The 15,213-nt window shown below is 42.4% G+C and overlaps 1 protein-coding gene and 1 gene segment (V, D, J or C); both read right to left on the bottom strand.

Annotated features, from left to right (window-relative positions):
• LOC128584904 (probable non-functional immunoglobulin lambda variable 1-50) overlaps window positions 1-15,213 on the bottom strand; it is a 685,263-nt gene that overhangs the window by 396,222 nt on the left and 273,828 nt on the right.
• LOC128583442 (leucine-rich repeat-containing protein 37A2-like) overlaps window positions 8,893-15,213 on the bottom strand; it is a 47,020-nt gene continuing 40,699 nt past the window's right edge. The window contains exons 14-17 of the mRNA XM_053587626.1: window positions 14,424-14,482; window positions 13,092-13,143; window positions 12,868-13,010; window positions 8,893-12,199 (exon numbers count right to left, since the gene is read on the bottom strand). Coding sequence (XP_053443601.1) covers window positions 12,115-12,199; window positions 12,868-13,010; window positions 13,092-13,143; window positions 14,424-14,482 — 339 coding nt within the window. The 3' untranslated portion in view covers window positions 8,893-12,114. The remainder of the gene's footprint in view (window positions 12,200-12,867; window positions 13,011-13,091; window positions 13,144-14,423; window positions 14,483-15,213) is intronic.

Below are 15,213 nucleotides of genomic sequence, written 5' to 3'. Positions count from 1 at the left end.
GGGGGGGTCACCACAACATGAGGACCTGTATTAAAGGGTTGTGGCATAAGGAGGCATCAGGAAGGTTGAGAACCACTGTCATATACAGACATGATATTCAAGAGCTAATCTAGAAGAAGGGGTGTGTCGCACCCCCGGCATCTGGCCGTGGCGGGATGGCTCTGTCCGTGTTGTAAAAACTGTGGTAAGGCGGTGCGTGCTCCCCGGAGCGTTGCCCCCAGTCCCCCTGGCTTGCGACAGCAGCGCATAAGTTGCCTAGCATGCCTTTTAGTGAACGTAAAAACTCATGAGGTACGGCATAAAAGCCTAAAGGACCTTTACCCTGAAACTTGTTTGAAACCTGCTTGGTGAGTTGAATGCCTGTTTATTGCCTGATTGTCTTGAGAAACTAAGAATAAACACAGTGACTTACTGATCCACAATTAAACACAGCAAGTATGGCTGTGCCGGACTCAGTGGCTCCAAGAGAGCCTGTACAACAGCACGTCCCCACCATAAATGTCAGTGAATTGAAATAGTACATCGAGAGAATGCAGGCACGGCAAACAAGATGTTCCAACATGACACCTCCTGCAGTAAAACTTTACTTAGAAAAACATCTGACTTCACTAATTAGTAAAACTTTACTTAGAAAAATGTCTTACTTCATTAATTTTCATATGTAACACAAATCAATAGAGTAGTTTAATGTTTAACAAGCAATTAACTATAAATCAAAATATAGTTACTAATTAGAGTAAAAATATATAGTAGTAGTCAAGTATTATACATAAAAGAATATGTTCAGCTGTTTTTAAAAGAAATCATAAGAAACTGAGACCAATTACAGAACTAAGAGAAGTTACAAGCCTTGACATTCCTAGATAAGGGGAAGCAACCAGGTGTTACTAATGAAACCACTTCCCTAGAACAAAAACCTTGAAAAAATAAACCACCTCCCTCCAAAGAGCAAAACCTTGAAAATATATAGTGCATGAAAAACCACATATGGAGACACAAAGATAATTGGAAGCACAAAGATAATTTACAAGCATAAGCAAAATAATGATTATATTGTTTTAACCCTGGAAAGAAAATGTATAAATACCAGACTTAAAAATCAATAAAGGGCAGCTACTTTCTTCATCACCCGTGGTGTGTAGTAGTCTGTCAATTCACCCTGCGTCGACCTTTCAATCCACCTGTAACGTTCACCCTGAACACCCTCGGACTGAGGCCCAACGACTGGCGGTCCGCGACAGCTGGCGCCCGAACAGGGACCTGAAGGACAGGTGATCTTTCTTTTTCTTTCTTTCTCTCTTTTCAGATTGAAGGCGACTCTCACCAGGGAGCTGCAGTCCCGCCGGTAAAGGCTGACCGGTTAAGTGTGAGTAATCAACAGGTACCATGAGGCACGCATTAATCAAAGAGGAACGTATATTCAGTGTCATGTTACAGCATTTGTTAGTTAAAAATGGGTTCAATGTGTCCCTCAAACGGTTGGGGGAGCTTATACATTTTCTTATTAAGCAAGGTGCGGAGGAGCCGTACCAAGACTTTATTTCAAGGCTGGAAGAAGCCATTAACAGAATGCTCCCCCCGTCTGAGGGCACATCACTGTTGCTCAAACAGTTAGAAGCATGCATGGATGCCTCACCAGCAATCGTACAGGGAATGGCGTTTGCTGCAGCAATGCAAGGTCAGAAATTCAGCGCCTATGTTAAAAATACCTTCAATAAAGAAGGTAAGGGGCCAACAGCTCCTACCAACACTTGCTACAATTGTGGCAAGCCAGGACGCATGCAGAAGGACTGTAAACAGTCCCATGCCAATAAGCCGAGGGGGGACCCACCCGGCTTATGCCCTCGCTGTAAGAAGGGCAGACACTGGAAAAATAAATGTAAATCAAAATTTCATAAGGATGGAACCCCCTTGAATGACAAGGGTGACACTGATCCTGAGGATCAGGACGTACGGAGATCAAAAAACTAGTAAAAGGGGCATTCTCCCAGCCCAGGCCCCAAGGGAGAGCAGGCTGTAGCTTGTAAAACACAGCCCTCATCTACTTTAAATCCTCAAGCCCCTAAATTTACTATTCATGACCTTTCACGGGGCACGCCTGAGAGTGCAGGTTTAAATTTAGCAAGTGAAAAGAATGTCTTATTATCCAAATGGGACGGTGTTACTTTAATCCCCACTACAGTAAAAGGACAACTCTTGCCGGGGACAGTTGAAATTATAATTGGTAAAAGTTCAAATTATACTAAAAACTTTGAAGTTATTCCAGGAGTAGTTAACTCAAATTCAGAAAAGACAACGCAGAAGAAGACGCCAGCGGCTGCTGCAAGATCTCACCCGCCGCTTGGAGAAAATGAAAGTACACTCGCCGATAGCAAACAAAACCACCGGCACCCGGCACATTTCCACTGACTCCAAGACGGCTGAAAAGACCCAGCGAGGAAGGAAGCTGAGGGCCCCCCTACCCTTCGTGGGGCGGGCCTGCCTCCCAAGTGTTACAGCCCCCAGACAACAGCACTGGCGGAATCCCAAGGGTGAAGTTTAAAACCTTTATTATTGGCTCTTTGCCACTAGTAATTTATATAAATAAGAAAAATATTTTTACAAACTGAATCTTTGTCAACAGATAAAATTCTTGTCTTTTAAACCTTCTAATTATCAGTTTAGCTGAGCGAATAAGTAACTTCATGGTAAACTGGAATCCTGTTTGATGGAAAGTGAGTTTTTGAGAGTAAAAGAAATTAAACAGAAAGGAGAATGATATTGTGTAAAGAAAGAATCTTGTGTGATAAATTTTGTCCTGAAACAGAATAGTTATGTAAGAAAGTAAAAGACAGAGCAAAAGTTCAAGAAAGTTTAGAATGTTTGTAGATGGTCTGTGCAGGTTAAATGAAGCTCATAAAAGAGAATTTGTGAAAGAATTTACATGTGATCCAGTTAACTATGTATTTCCTTTAAAATCTTTTAACTTGTAAAAATAACCAATTGTATTGCTTCTTCTGGTATATTTCATGTAAATAATAGATTGCTGAATGTTATGTTAATTGTAAAAAAACCTTCTTATGTAATGTTACCTGTTAATTTACAGAATAATCCTTGGTATGATAACTCTGCCTTACAAGTTTTACACACTGTTAATGAATTAATTAGACCTAAGAGATTTGTAGCAGCATTAATTTTAGGTATTTTAGCTTTAATTTCTATAGTTACTACTTTTGCAATGGCTACTACCACCCTAGTTCAAGAAGTTCATACAGCTCACTTTGTTAACTCTTTAAGTAACAACATTACTCTCGCCTTAATGACTCAAGCCAGCATAGATAATAAACTTGAAGCGAAACTTAACATCTTAGAAGAAGTAGTTTTAGCTCTAGGACAAGATATAAAGTTCATACAACATAAACTTCAAACTAGATGTCACTCTGCTTTTCCAGCTATCTGTGTCACTCCCCTACCTTATAACCTCTCCACCTCTTGGAACAAAACAAAGGCACATTTACAAGGTGTGTGGAAGGATAATGATATTACACATGACTTACATACCCTCCAAAAGGATATCACTGCCATCAGTGAAGCTCATTTACCTAGTACATCTCTCGATGCTCTGGCTCAGTCGCTCTCTGACAATCTCAAATCTTTAAATCCTTTATCCTGGATTCAGTACATTGTGTTTATTGTCATTATTGGATGCCTGATATTCTGTGTTGTTTTACTGTTACCTTGTCTCCTTCGTTGTGTCTTTTCCTCCTTAAAGGCTGTTCGCCAAGACCTCTTTGAACTACGTTTCATTAACAAAAAAGGGGGAAATGCCGCACCCCCGGCATCTGGCCGTGGCGGGATGGCTCTGTCCGCGTTGTAAAAACTGTGGTAAGGCGGTGCGTGCTCCCCGGAGCGTTGCCCCCAGTCCCCCTGGCTTGCGACAGCAGCGCATAAGTTGCCTAGCATGCCTTTTAGTGAACGTAAAAACTCATGAGGTACGGCATAAAAGCCTAAAGGACCTTTACCCTGAAACTTGTTTGAAACCTGCTTGGTGAGTTGAATGCCTGTTTATTGCCTGATTGTCTTGAGAAACTAAGAATAAACACAGTGACTTACTGATCCACAATTAAACACAGCAAGTATGGCTGTGCCGGACTCAGTGGCTCCAAGAGAGCCTGTACAACAGCACGTCCCCACCATAAATGTCAGTGAATTGAAATAGTACATCGAGAGAATGCAGGCACGGCAAACAAGATGTTCCAACATGACACCTCCTGCAGTAAAACTTTACTTAGAAAAACATCTGACTTCACTAATTAGTAAAACTTTACTTAGAAAAATGTCTTACTTCACTAATTTTCATATGTAACACAAATCAATAGAGTAGTTTAATGTTTAACAAGCAATTAACTATAAATCAAAATATAGTTACTAATTAGAGTAAAAATATATAGTAGTAGTCAAGTATTATACATAAAAGAATATGTTCAGCTGTTTTTAAAAGAAATCATAAGAAACTGAGACCAATTACAGAACTAAGAGAAGTTACAAGCCTTGACATTCCTAGATAAGGGGAAGCAACCAGGTGTTACTAATGAAACCACTTCCCTAGAACAAAAACCTTGAAAAAATAAACCACCTCCCTCCAAAGAGCAAAACCTTGAAAATATATAGTGCATGAAAAACCACATATGGAGACACAAAGATAATTGGAAGCACAAAGATAATTTACAAGCATAAGCAAAATAATGATTACATTGTTTTAACCCTGGAAAGAAAATGTATAAATACCAGACTTAAAAACCAATAAAGGGCAGCTACTTTCTTCATCACCCGTGGTGTGTAGTAGTCTGTCAATTCACCCTGCGTCGACCTTTCAATCCACCTGTAACGTTCACCCTGAACACCCTCGGACTGAGGCCCAACGACTGGCGGTCCGCGACAGGGGTGTCTTTGTATGTTAATAAAAATACAACAGCTTTGGGATAATTTGCTCTATTTTGCACATAGTACTTCTATGCCTCTTCAGCAAAAACTCATTTATGGCAGATTTCAATGAGGCTGTGATTGAATTAGAGAGGCAAGGTGATAATACGGTAGGAGGGACCATCTGTGTAAAAGCCCCTGGCAGGTGGATCTCCACATCTGAGCTACCTTCAGAAGCAGCTGGAGGACAGAGAAGACTCTCATGGAAATGAGGCCAATCATTTCTTTTTTTACATCTCAACTTTGTATGAGAGGTAAATGTAAAAGAGTGAGGTTTCAAGACTGGAGTAATTGATATGGCAAGTGCTGACTGAGGCCAAGTCAGTGCCAGGCACAGTGTGTGCACGTAGGGCCACCAGGCCCTCTACTCCAGAGCCGTAGGCAGGACTAGATCCTTCATGTCAATGACCAGGTGCAGAATAGTCTCAGGGGGACTTCACTTCCTTGATATAGAAAACCACTTGAAGCCAAGGATGCTGAAGTTCAAAGTGAGGCTCTGTCCTACCCAGCCCTCCCCATGAAGTCCCCAGAAAACGCAAAGTACAAAAGGCTCTCCATTAAATATAGGAGTTAGCTGATTCCTGGCACCTAACACTCTCCAAGCAACACTAGTTCTCTGCCCTGAGTATAGATTAGAACCACCTGGATATTTGGAAGGAACTATAATATTTAGGTCCTGCCCTATATCTGTGCTGTCCAAAATGATAGCCACTGTGGCTAGTTAGCACTTGAAATGTGGCTATAGCCAGGTAGGAAAATGGTAATATTTTTAATGCATTGGGTCAAATAAATCATTAAAATTAGTTCATTGGTGTCTCTTTATGTTTCATAATATGGCTACTAGGAACTAAAATTACACTTGTGGTGGCATCATGTCTCTGTAATGGGAGCACTGCCCTATGGCTTTCCAGGCCTGGTGTTTGTTAGATGACCCTTGCTCTTTTGAAAATGAAGATTCTGATTCCACAGCACTGGGCTGGCCTGAGTATCTGGGTTTCTAACCCAGGTACCCAGGTGGTGCTGCTGTAGCTGCTTCCTGAATACCTGCTGGGTAGCAAGACCTACACCAGCGGCATCTGGGGTTCTCTCTGGCTGCAAGGCCCTGAACGTGTAAAGGCGCCTGGGTGGATTTTAACCCAGAGTCCATCCTGAGAACCAAGCAAAGGCTGGTAAAAGTGCATGTGATTGTTGATCCTGTAGACTGAGGTTGGTTGTAGATTCTGGCCCTGGACACCCTATCGTGTGCCAGGCTCTAAAGTATATAAGTGCCTGATTCAATGTCACAACTGAACTCTACCCCATACTTACGACCTGATTTTCAAAAGGTACACAGTGAATTGCTTGAATGCAACTGTGTCGCCATTGTGCTAAATGTAGGGAGACAGGCCCCACCTGCCAGAGTCCTGGATGTGCTGAATGTGCCAAGTCCTCCTGCTCCGTCTTTTCCCAGTGTCTACTATAGGATGCCTCCTAGAATCAATGGTGGCTGTGCTGGCTTTGCTTATGATAAGATATACTTTAGCTTATATGATAGTAGACAGAATCAGTCACGAGGAAAACAAAATACTATACTTTCTAAGTGAGCACACTTTCATTTGGGGTGATAAAACATGTCCCAAACATTTTTGGTCCTTTACAACCCTTGTATGGGCCAGGACAGACTCAGAACCTTCCAAGGTGCTAATTGAAAAGGAATCCTGGGGAACTAATTGGTACTTGGTCCAAAGGGTTTATTTCTGTGGTTACCATTGCATCCATCCACTTGGCCTCATCAGAACAAGCTGCTCTGTGCTGTAATCCCAATAACTAAGAATTACTGGAAATGTTGGCAACCCAAAGTCACTGCTTCCCAAGTTCCCCTCAACTCTAAACAGTACTACGTGTAAGTTCTGGATCTCAGTGCTGCCAAAATCCAAAGATATCTCAACTCATGCCCAAGGGAATCTCTTCGTCTATCTGGACTTGTGCAATGGTAGCCCAGCTCATCTTAGAACTCTTCATTTTGTTATCACACTAGTAAAAGGAAGCTTTGCGTGCAATTGTCTAGCCAGCAGGATGAGATGGAAATGCAAGGAAACAAGTGTTAAATTTCTATATTATTCTGCAATAAAATTATGTTTTCTTCAGAGTACATATGGAATGTTTATATTTTGATAGGATGTATATCTGAGCCATCATATATATTAAATTGGAAAGCAAACAATGTCCATAGTCCCTGCCCTAATGGATCTTACATGTTAAAAAAAAAAAAAACTTTAGATAATGTCATTTTGCTATAAACAGAAAGCCTTGCTATAAAGGAGACAAATGTACAAAATCTTCCTGGTAGGATAATGGCCCTAGTCAGGAGTTCAGGAAAGATTCACTAGGAAGATTTCTGATTCAGGGGGAAAGAATTAATGAAGTTGACGTGAATGAGATGCTGGAGCCTTTGCAAAATGAAGAGTTCATCTTCAGTCTGCCCGTTTGCTGAGCCACTCATTTTTCTTCCACAGCAGATAGGACCTTGGATGTTGTTGACAAAGCTAATGAGGTCCTCATCATTTCTGATGACCTTTGGAGTGACCACTATGGGTGTATCAAACAGGATCTGAAAGGCTACGCTGAGAAATTCAGCTTCCGAATTTGTGTCCTGGGCTCCCCTAGGTTCACTCTGTCAGCCATTATGAGGATGCGGATCTGGGAGTTTGCAAAGAATCTGCTTACCAGTGAGGACAGATCCAACTGGCTTTAGAACTTGGATTCTGGACACTGAGTTCGATAAAGGGAATTCAGCCAGCACTGTGCCTCCACCTGCACTGTGGGTGAATCCCTGGTTATACAGAGTAGGGATTTTGCTGGATATGGGCATCACAAATATGACTTTTTGTCACCTTAGTAATGGACCCACGTCTTCACATTGAGCAACATCTCTCCAAGCATCTTATTTCTCTAGCATAGCCCACAATGGGCCAGTTAAACCAAGAACACCAAAAACTATTATTGGAAATTACTTTTTATTCATGTTTATGACCTTTTCCACTTAGTAAACATTTTCTTCAAAGTAACCACAGACAATTATGGAGCTCTTTATAAATCACAAGCATAAATAAATAAGAAATTAAATTATATTATAAATATTAACTAAAATCATATTCATACTCTTTTGGTCTCAGGCTTACATTTCTTTTACTGTTAATATGTTTTAAGCTCCCAGATTAATTTTTATTTTATAATAATAATAATAATTTTTTGGAGACAGAGTCTTATTGTATCACCTTGGGTAGAGTGCTGTGGTGTCATAGCTTATAGCAACTTCAACTCTCGGGCTCAAGTGATCCTCTTGCCTCAGCTTCCAGAGTAGCTTGGACTGTAGGCTTCTACCACCAGGGCTAGCTAGTTTTTCTGTTTTTAGTAGGGAGGGTTCTTGTTCTTGCTCAGTCAGTTCTCAAACTCACAAGCTCAAACAGTCCACCCACCTCAGCCTCCCAAAGTGCTAGGATTATAGGTGTGAGCCAGTGTGCCTGACCCCAGATCAATTTTTAAATGGTTTTCTATTTATTTCTGTAAGATAAACTTAATTTGTTTGGGAAGTTATGAATTAAACTAACATTAGGATATCAGATTATGTAATTTTCTAAGTTACAGGGAAACAGTACCTTTTATTTATAGCAAGAAGGTATGAATGCATAAACAGTAGAGACATGGATCAATCCCAGTATAATATCCACAATTGAAAAGAGAACACCCTGCATGAAATATCTTGGGCTACATACAACTTCGTAAAGGACCCAACGTTGTTGCCCCAAACGGCCTCCTCCAACCATTTGCCGACGCAATAAAACTATTTATCAAAGAACCCCTACAACCCCTAACATCCTCAACCCTACTATATGTAATTGCCCCAACCCTAGCTTTATCCATTGCCCTTATCATATGAACCCCACTACCAATCCCATACCCCCTGATCAACATCAACCTGGGCGTACTATTTATCCTAGCCACATCCAGCCTAGCTGTATACTCAATCCTGTGATCGGGATGAGCATCAAACTCAAAATACGCACTAATTGGAGCACTACGAGCGGTAGCACAAACTATCTCATATGAAGTAACCCTGGCCGTCATCCTACTATCCATCCTCCTAATAAGTGGAACATTTACACTATCAACCCTGATCCTAACTCAAGAACACTCATGACTCCTACTTCCATCGTGATAAATGCAGCAGTAGCACATGTGGGTGTATGGAGGGTGACAGAGGCTGGGCGGGTGTCAGGAGGGTGGTGGGACTTGGTAGGCTGCAAAATGGGCTAAAGCCCAGTGACAGATGGACTCCATTCTTTAATCCTATGTAGCATGTATTTTACTATTTCATCTTTGGAGATTGATTATTTCTTATTGCTTTCATATACCTTTACCTGGAGAGCCAAAGACTTGTTCTCGCTGCTCTTCTCTTCCTTCCTTGGTCCATGAAGGAGGGTGGGGCAGAAGAAGCTGCCTCCATGCTTGTCAAACAGCCACATCCATCTACTCTATTTTTTTTCATTAAATCATAGTTGTGTACATTATTGCGACCATGGGGCACCATACACTGGTTTTTACACCATTTGACACATTTTCATCACACTGGTTAACATAGCCTTCCTGGCATTTTCTTAGTTATTGTGTTAAGACAATTTCATTCTACCTTTACTAAATTTCACATATACCCTTGTAAGATGCACCGCAGGTGTAATCCCACCAATCATCCTCCCTCCACCCACCTCCCCCTCCCTCCCCTCCCTTTCCCCCATTCTTAGGTTATAACTGGGTTATAGCTTTCATGTGAAAGCCATAAATTAGTTTCATAGTAGGGCTGAGTACATTGGATACTTTCTCTTCCATTTTTTTTTTTTTTTGCTTTTTTTGTATATGCAAGTAGTTTTAATATAGTCCACAAACTCTTTGATTCTTCTTTCTTCGAAAGGTGAAGTCTAAATTCCCTCCCCTTGAATGTGGGCCGCATTTAGTGACTGACCTCTATTCATGTTATGTGGCAGCGGTCTTCTGAGGCTAGGTCATGAAAAGGTTAACTTCTGCCTGGCTCTGTCTCTGTCTCTTAGACCACTCACTCTGGAGGAGGCCCACCATCAAGTCATGAGAACCTTCAATCAAATAGCGTGTGCACAGGCCCGTTGGGGGAGGAACTGAAGCCTCCGAGAACTCACCAGTGTGTGAGTGAGTGAACGACCTAAAGACGGATCCTCCAGCAAAATTCCATTTTCTTCAAGGATTTTCCCTAGGCCATGTAACCTTCTTTCTTCCGAACCGCTACATTTCTTTTCCGTATTATTTTTGCTCTAATCATATATTGCCTCATTTCTTCATCTGTTATAAAATTTCTCATTTCTCTGACAGTTTTCATAGGAATCAGTGAGGATTTTCATTCATTTAGTAGCTGTTGGCCTTGTGTCCCCCTCTCTCTACCTCTCAGGTCTCACTGAAGAGCTGGGCAAAGTAGAATCTCACTTTGGGGAGTTTTAATTTAGAAGTACAGTAGGGGGTGCGCCAGCCCCATATACCGAGGGTGGAGGGTTTGAACCCGGCCCCAGCCAAACTGCAACAAAAAAATAGCCGGGCATTGTGGCGGGTGCCTATAGTCCCAGCTACTCGGGAGGCTGAGGCAAGAGAATCGCCTAAGCCCAAGACCTGGAGGTTGCTGTGAGCTGTGATGCCATGGTACTCTACCAAGGGTGACGAAGTGAGACTCTATCTCTAAAACAAAAAATAGAAGTACAGTACGGTAGCATTTGAGGTTAACAAGTATTGTACAAAGTTGAGATAGTGTTTTACGTAAGTCTCACTTTGTGTACCAAATTGGAAATAATGTAATTGTGACAAAATAGGAACCTGGATTTGCCTGGAATCTGGCCCAGAGTCTGGGAGGCCCAGCAGTACAAGATCTCTAGTCTTGGTTTACTGTTAGCTTCCTGTTTATGTCCAACACTCATAACACCCCACCCCCTTGCAGAATTTGAGCTGGCATGTGGCGTTTTGGTCCTTGTGACTTAACAGTGTAACTAAAGAGCTTCGTATTATGCTGGCCCAAGCTGGTGCCTAATAAACCGTAGCAGCCATCACCCCCAGTATTATTGTCATTGTTGACTCTTCACTGGCAAGCATGGGTTCTACTTCTCTATCTCCCTAGACCAGGCGTCCTCAACCTGCGGCCCGCGGGCCACAAGAAGCGGTGTGATTGTATTTGCCCCAGTTTTGTTTTTGTACTTCAAAATAAGATATGTGCAGTGTGCATAGGAATTTGTTCAGTTTTTTTTTTTTTTTTAACTATGGTCTGGCCCTCCAACCATCTGAGGGACAGTGAATTGGCCTAGTAGCTATCCAAGGGTTGAGATTTTTAAAAAGAAAAAACCAACAAAAAAAAATTTTTGAATTTTCCACCAGCTTTAAAGGGTAAAGGACACACATTCACGCATGAATTTGTGAGCATGGGAGAAAAGACAGGTAGCTAGTAGCTATCCAAGGGTTGAGATTTTTAAAAAGAAAAAACCAACAAAAAAAATTTTTTGAATTTTCCACCAGCTTTAAAGGGTAAAGGACACACATTCACGCATGAATTTGGGAGCATGGGAGAAAACAGAGGACTTGATGCAACAGTGCAGGTCGGCTTAGTGATCCAAACATTTCTGGCAACCCCACCCACCCTCTGAGAGGTGGCAGCAGGTGGAAGGTCCCCTCAGGGCAAGAGGTCAAGTATGTTGTAAAGGACTGGTTCTTAATGGACCAGGGGAGAGAGCCCCAGAACAACTGTATTTGATTTAAAAATTGGCTCCCTCTCTCCAGGATGATGTATTTTCAGCTTCCCGGAGACTGACTAGACTGGGAAATGAGGTGGGGGAGCCCCCGTGCGTCCTCTGCCCACAGTGCCGCTTGTGGAGGTGTTGGCCAGCTTGACAGTCTCTGGCTTCAGTCCTGCTTTTCTTTTCTCTGGCCCTTGTTTTGCGTGTATAAATATTTAACTATTAACGTTTAAGTTTCTTACCAGCTGGCTGGAATTGACAATAGATTGTATACATTTTTTGTGTGTGAATAATAAGTATCTTACAAGCAATGCCGAGATGCCAACATTAGAAAGTACAGTTTGCAGGCGGCCTTAGGCAGGCTGGATCACTCTTAGTCCTCCCCCTCTGGCGCGGTCTCACTTTCCTCACCACCTTCAGCAGCCGAATCCACAGGTGTTGCTGTTGATAGGGGCTCCCTGGAATAGGAAGACAATGGCAAGGCTTTTACTCTTAAAAGGAGCAATTAACTGGGTTATAGCTTTCATGTGAAAGGGAAAGGGGGGGAGGGAGGGGGAAGGAGGGGGATTAATTTGATTACACCTGCGGTGCATCTTACAAGGGTATATGTGAATCCTAGTAAATGTGGAATGTAAAGGTCTTAGCAAAATAACTAAGAAAATGCTACAAAAGCTATGTTAACTAATGTGATGAAAATGTGTCAAACGATCTATGAACCAAGTGTATGGTGCCCCACGATCATACTAATGTACACAGCTATGGTTTAATAAAAATAAAAAATAGAAAAAATAGGAGCAATTAAACTTCTCATTATCCCCTCATTTTAGATAAGATTTTTTGTTGAGTCTGGAGTCTGGCCTGGCTAGATGTTGTGAGCAGCTCATAGTAACCTCAAACTATGGGGTCCAAATGATTCTTCTGCCTCAGCCTCCCAAATAGCTTGGACTACAGGCACCTGCCACAACACTCGGTTAATTTTTCTATTTTTAGTAGAGCTCAGGATGGCTTTGAACTCTGAGCTCAAGCAATCGTCCTGCCTCAACTTCCCAGAGGGCTAGGATTACAGGCGTGAGCCACCGTGCCCGGCCACTGTAGATGAGATTTTAAATTGTTCCCAGTCATTTACCCTGCATCCTTCTTGTAAATCTCTTCCTCATCAGAAGACTCCTTGTCGTGAAGCTTCTGGGCCATGTTTTTCTTGCGTGTGGCATTGAGAGGTCTGTACATATCCCTCAGCCAAAGTGGACTCCTTAACCAGAAAAAGCCCTCCTAGAAAAGAGAAAGGCAGGTATTAATTCTGCATTTCTCCTGTTTTCTCTGGCCACAGCACTGAATCTTCCTCAAATTTACCTGGCTTTCACCCTGCGATGAGCATCTCCTATGCAGAAATTCAAAAAAGCCCCTTGGAAAAAACACACACACAAGACAATTAGTGATTCCTGCCATTTCCCAGGTCTCCCACGATGTACACCTCTCGTTTTATTGGGACTAAATCTGTGGTTCGGTCTATAATCACAGTGGGCAACATCATTATGGACCTGGAATCCTGAAAATCATTTCATGGAGAGACTTCCAGAAGCTCTCCACGTCTGTTTAAGAGGGCCCCGTAATGTCACTGGGGGGACATTTGCGCATGGCTTGGTGGGAGGTACAGGGAGGATTTTCAGCCCCACTTAACCCATTGGCCAAGGTCCCTTGTACACTGAACAAACTGTACAAACACACAGGCCAGAAGTACTTCACTCTCCAGAAGCATTTGACATCAGTCCCTTTCAAACCTAGTACCACATACAGCGTTTGCTGGTGGGTGAAGGATAAAGTGCTTCTATTCTCCTAGAAGCTTTATCCTATCAGGCGACTCCCGTCAAGCAAATGCCTGGGTCCAGCTACAAAAATTATTTTCATACTGCAGGCTGTCACTGAGTAGTTGTAAAATCAGTTTAAAGGACAAAATATCCTTTTTGAATATGAGCAGAATAGAAAAAAAATCAGAGTGCACTGTTTCCACATCTACTCATGTCTACACAGCATGTGCGTATTGAATTGTGATACAAAATGTGACTCACAGCCCAAGTAGAGAATAATCAATGGAGAAGTCCCCAGCTGGAAAGGGACCACCCTCTTTCTGACACTAGCACTGGGACAATGGAGCAACGTAATTTCCTTTTCTCTGTCTCCGTTTCCTTATTATAGAAGGAAGAGGCAAAGTATTATTTAAGGTCTCTTCTAGTTAAAATTCTCTGACGTTTGGATTAATAGAGAATGGAGACCCCAAAGCAAGTAGAATGAGAAGGCAGGTTTTCCTGCCACTCTGGAGGAAGGATTCATATATTCTTGAAGGAGCCTTGAAGGAGACTAGCTCCCTTGCCCCTTCCCCAGAGCCTCCAAAAAGTCCTCTGGCCTGGCCCGATGTCCACCACCGGAAGGAACAGGCACAACTACAACCCCCGCCCCTGCCTTCCCTTGAAGGACTGGTGGCAGCAGATTCGTCCTTGCCACTCCTGTCCAACTCAGCTTTGTCTGGGGAGCTAATTTTGCTGGATCCAGGCAAAGCACTAAGGCAGGTAAGTATTCTTCCTGCCTCTGGCAGTTTCCTCACTATAAAACGAAAGGATTGAAATAGATGAGTTCTAAGTTCTCTAGTTCTAAAATTCTAATTTAAATCGCCAGACCAATATTTACCACCTTGGGACTGAGCCTGATTCTACATCTGTCCTTGCTGCTCTTCTATGAGAATAAATCTGTTTTGGAAGAAAACAATCATGATTATCCATCATAATGACCAGTATCTCCAAATCTTTATTCATTCCTTTTAAGTCTTACCTACCCAGTGAGATAACTTCTATTTATTATCTTTTCTTTTTTTTTTTTTTTTTTTTGAGACAAAACAAAAGGTGTCACCCTGGGTAGAGTACTGTGGCGTCACAGCTCACAGCATCCTCAAACTCTTTGGCTTAAGTTTTGTGGCAACCTCAAACTCTTGCCTCAGCCTCCCAAGTAGCTGGGACTACAGGTGCCCACCACAATGCCTGGCTATTTTTTGGTTATAGTTGTCATTGTTGCTTGGCGAGCCTGGGCTGGATTCGAACCCCCTCCCACCCATGCCCACCCTACCCCCCAGCTCTCCTGTATGTGGCTGGTGCCCTAGCCGCTTGAGCTACAGGTGCCGAGCCAGCTATCTATCATTTTTTATTAGAGATAGGGTTTCACTCTGTCACCTGGGGTAGAGTATAGTGGTATGATCATAGCTCACTGTAGCCTCAAATTCTTGGGCTCAAGTAAGCCTCCTGCCTCATCATCTTTAGTAGCTGGAACTACAGGTATGCACCACCATGTCTGGCTAAAAGATATATTTTCTGAAGACATAAATTATTTTTCTGAGACAGTCTCACTCCGTTGCCCTGGCTAGAGTACAGTGGCATCACTACAGCTCACTGCAACATCAAATTCCTGGGCTCAACTGATCCTCTTG

The sequence above is a fragment of the Nycticebus coucang genome, chromosome 4 (assembly GCF_027406575.1).
Source record: "Nycticebus coucang isolate mNycCou1 chromosome 4, mNycCou1.pri, whole genome shotgun sequence".
NCBI classification, from domain to species: Eukaryota; Metazoa; Chordata; class Mammalia; order Primates; family Lorisidae; genus Nycticebus; species Nycticebus coucang.
The sequence above is the reverse complement of the archived record's forward strand: the minus strand, read 5'-3'. Positions and strand labels throughout refer to the sequence as shown.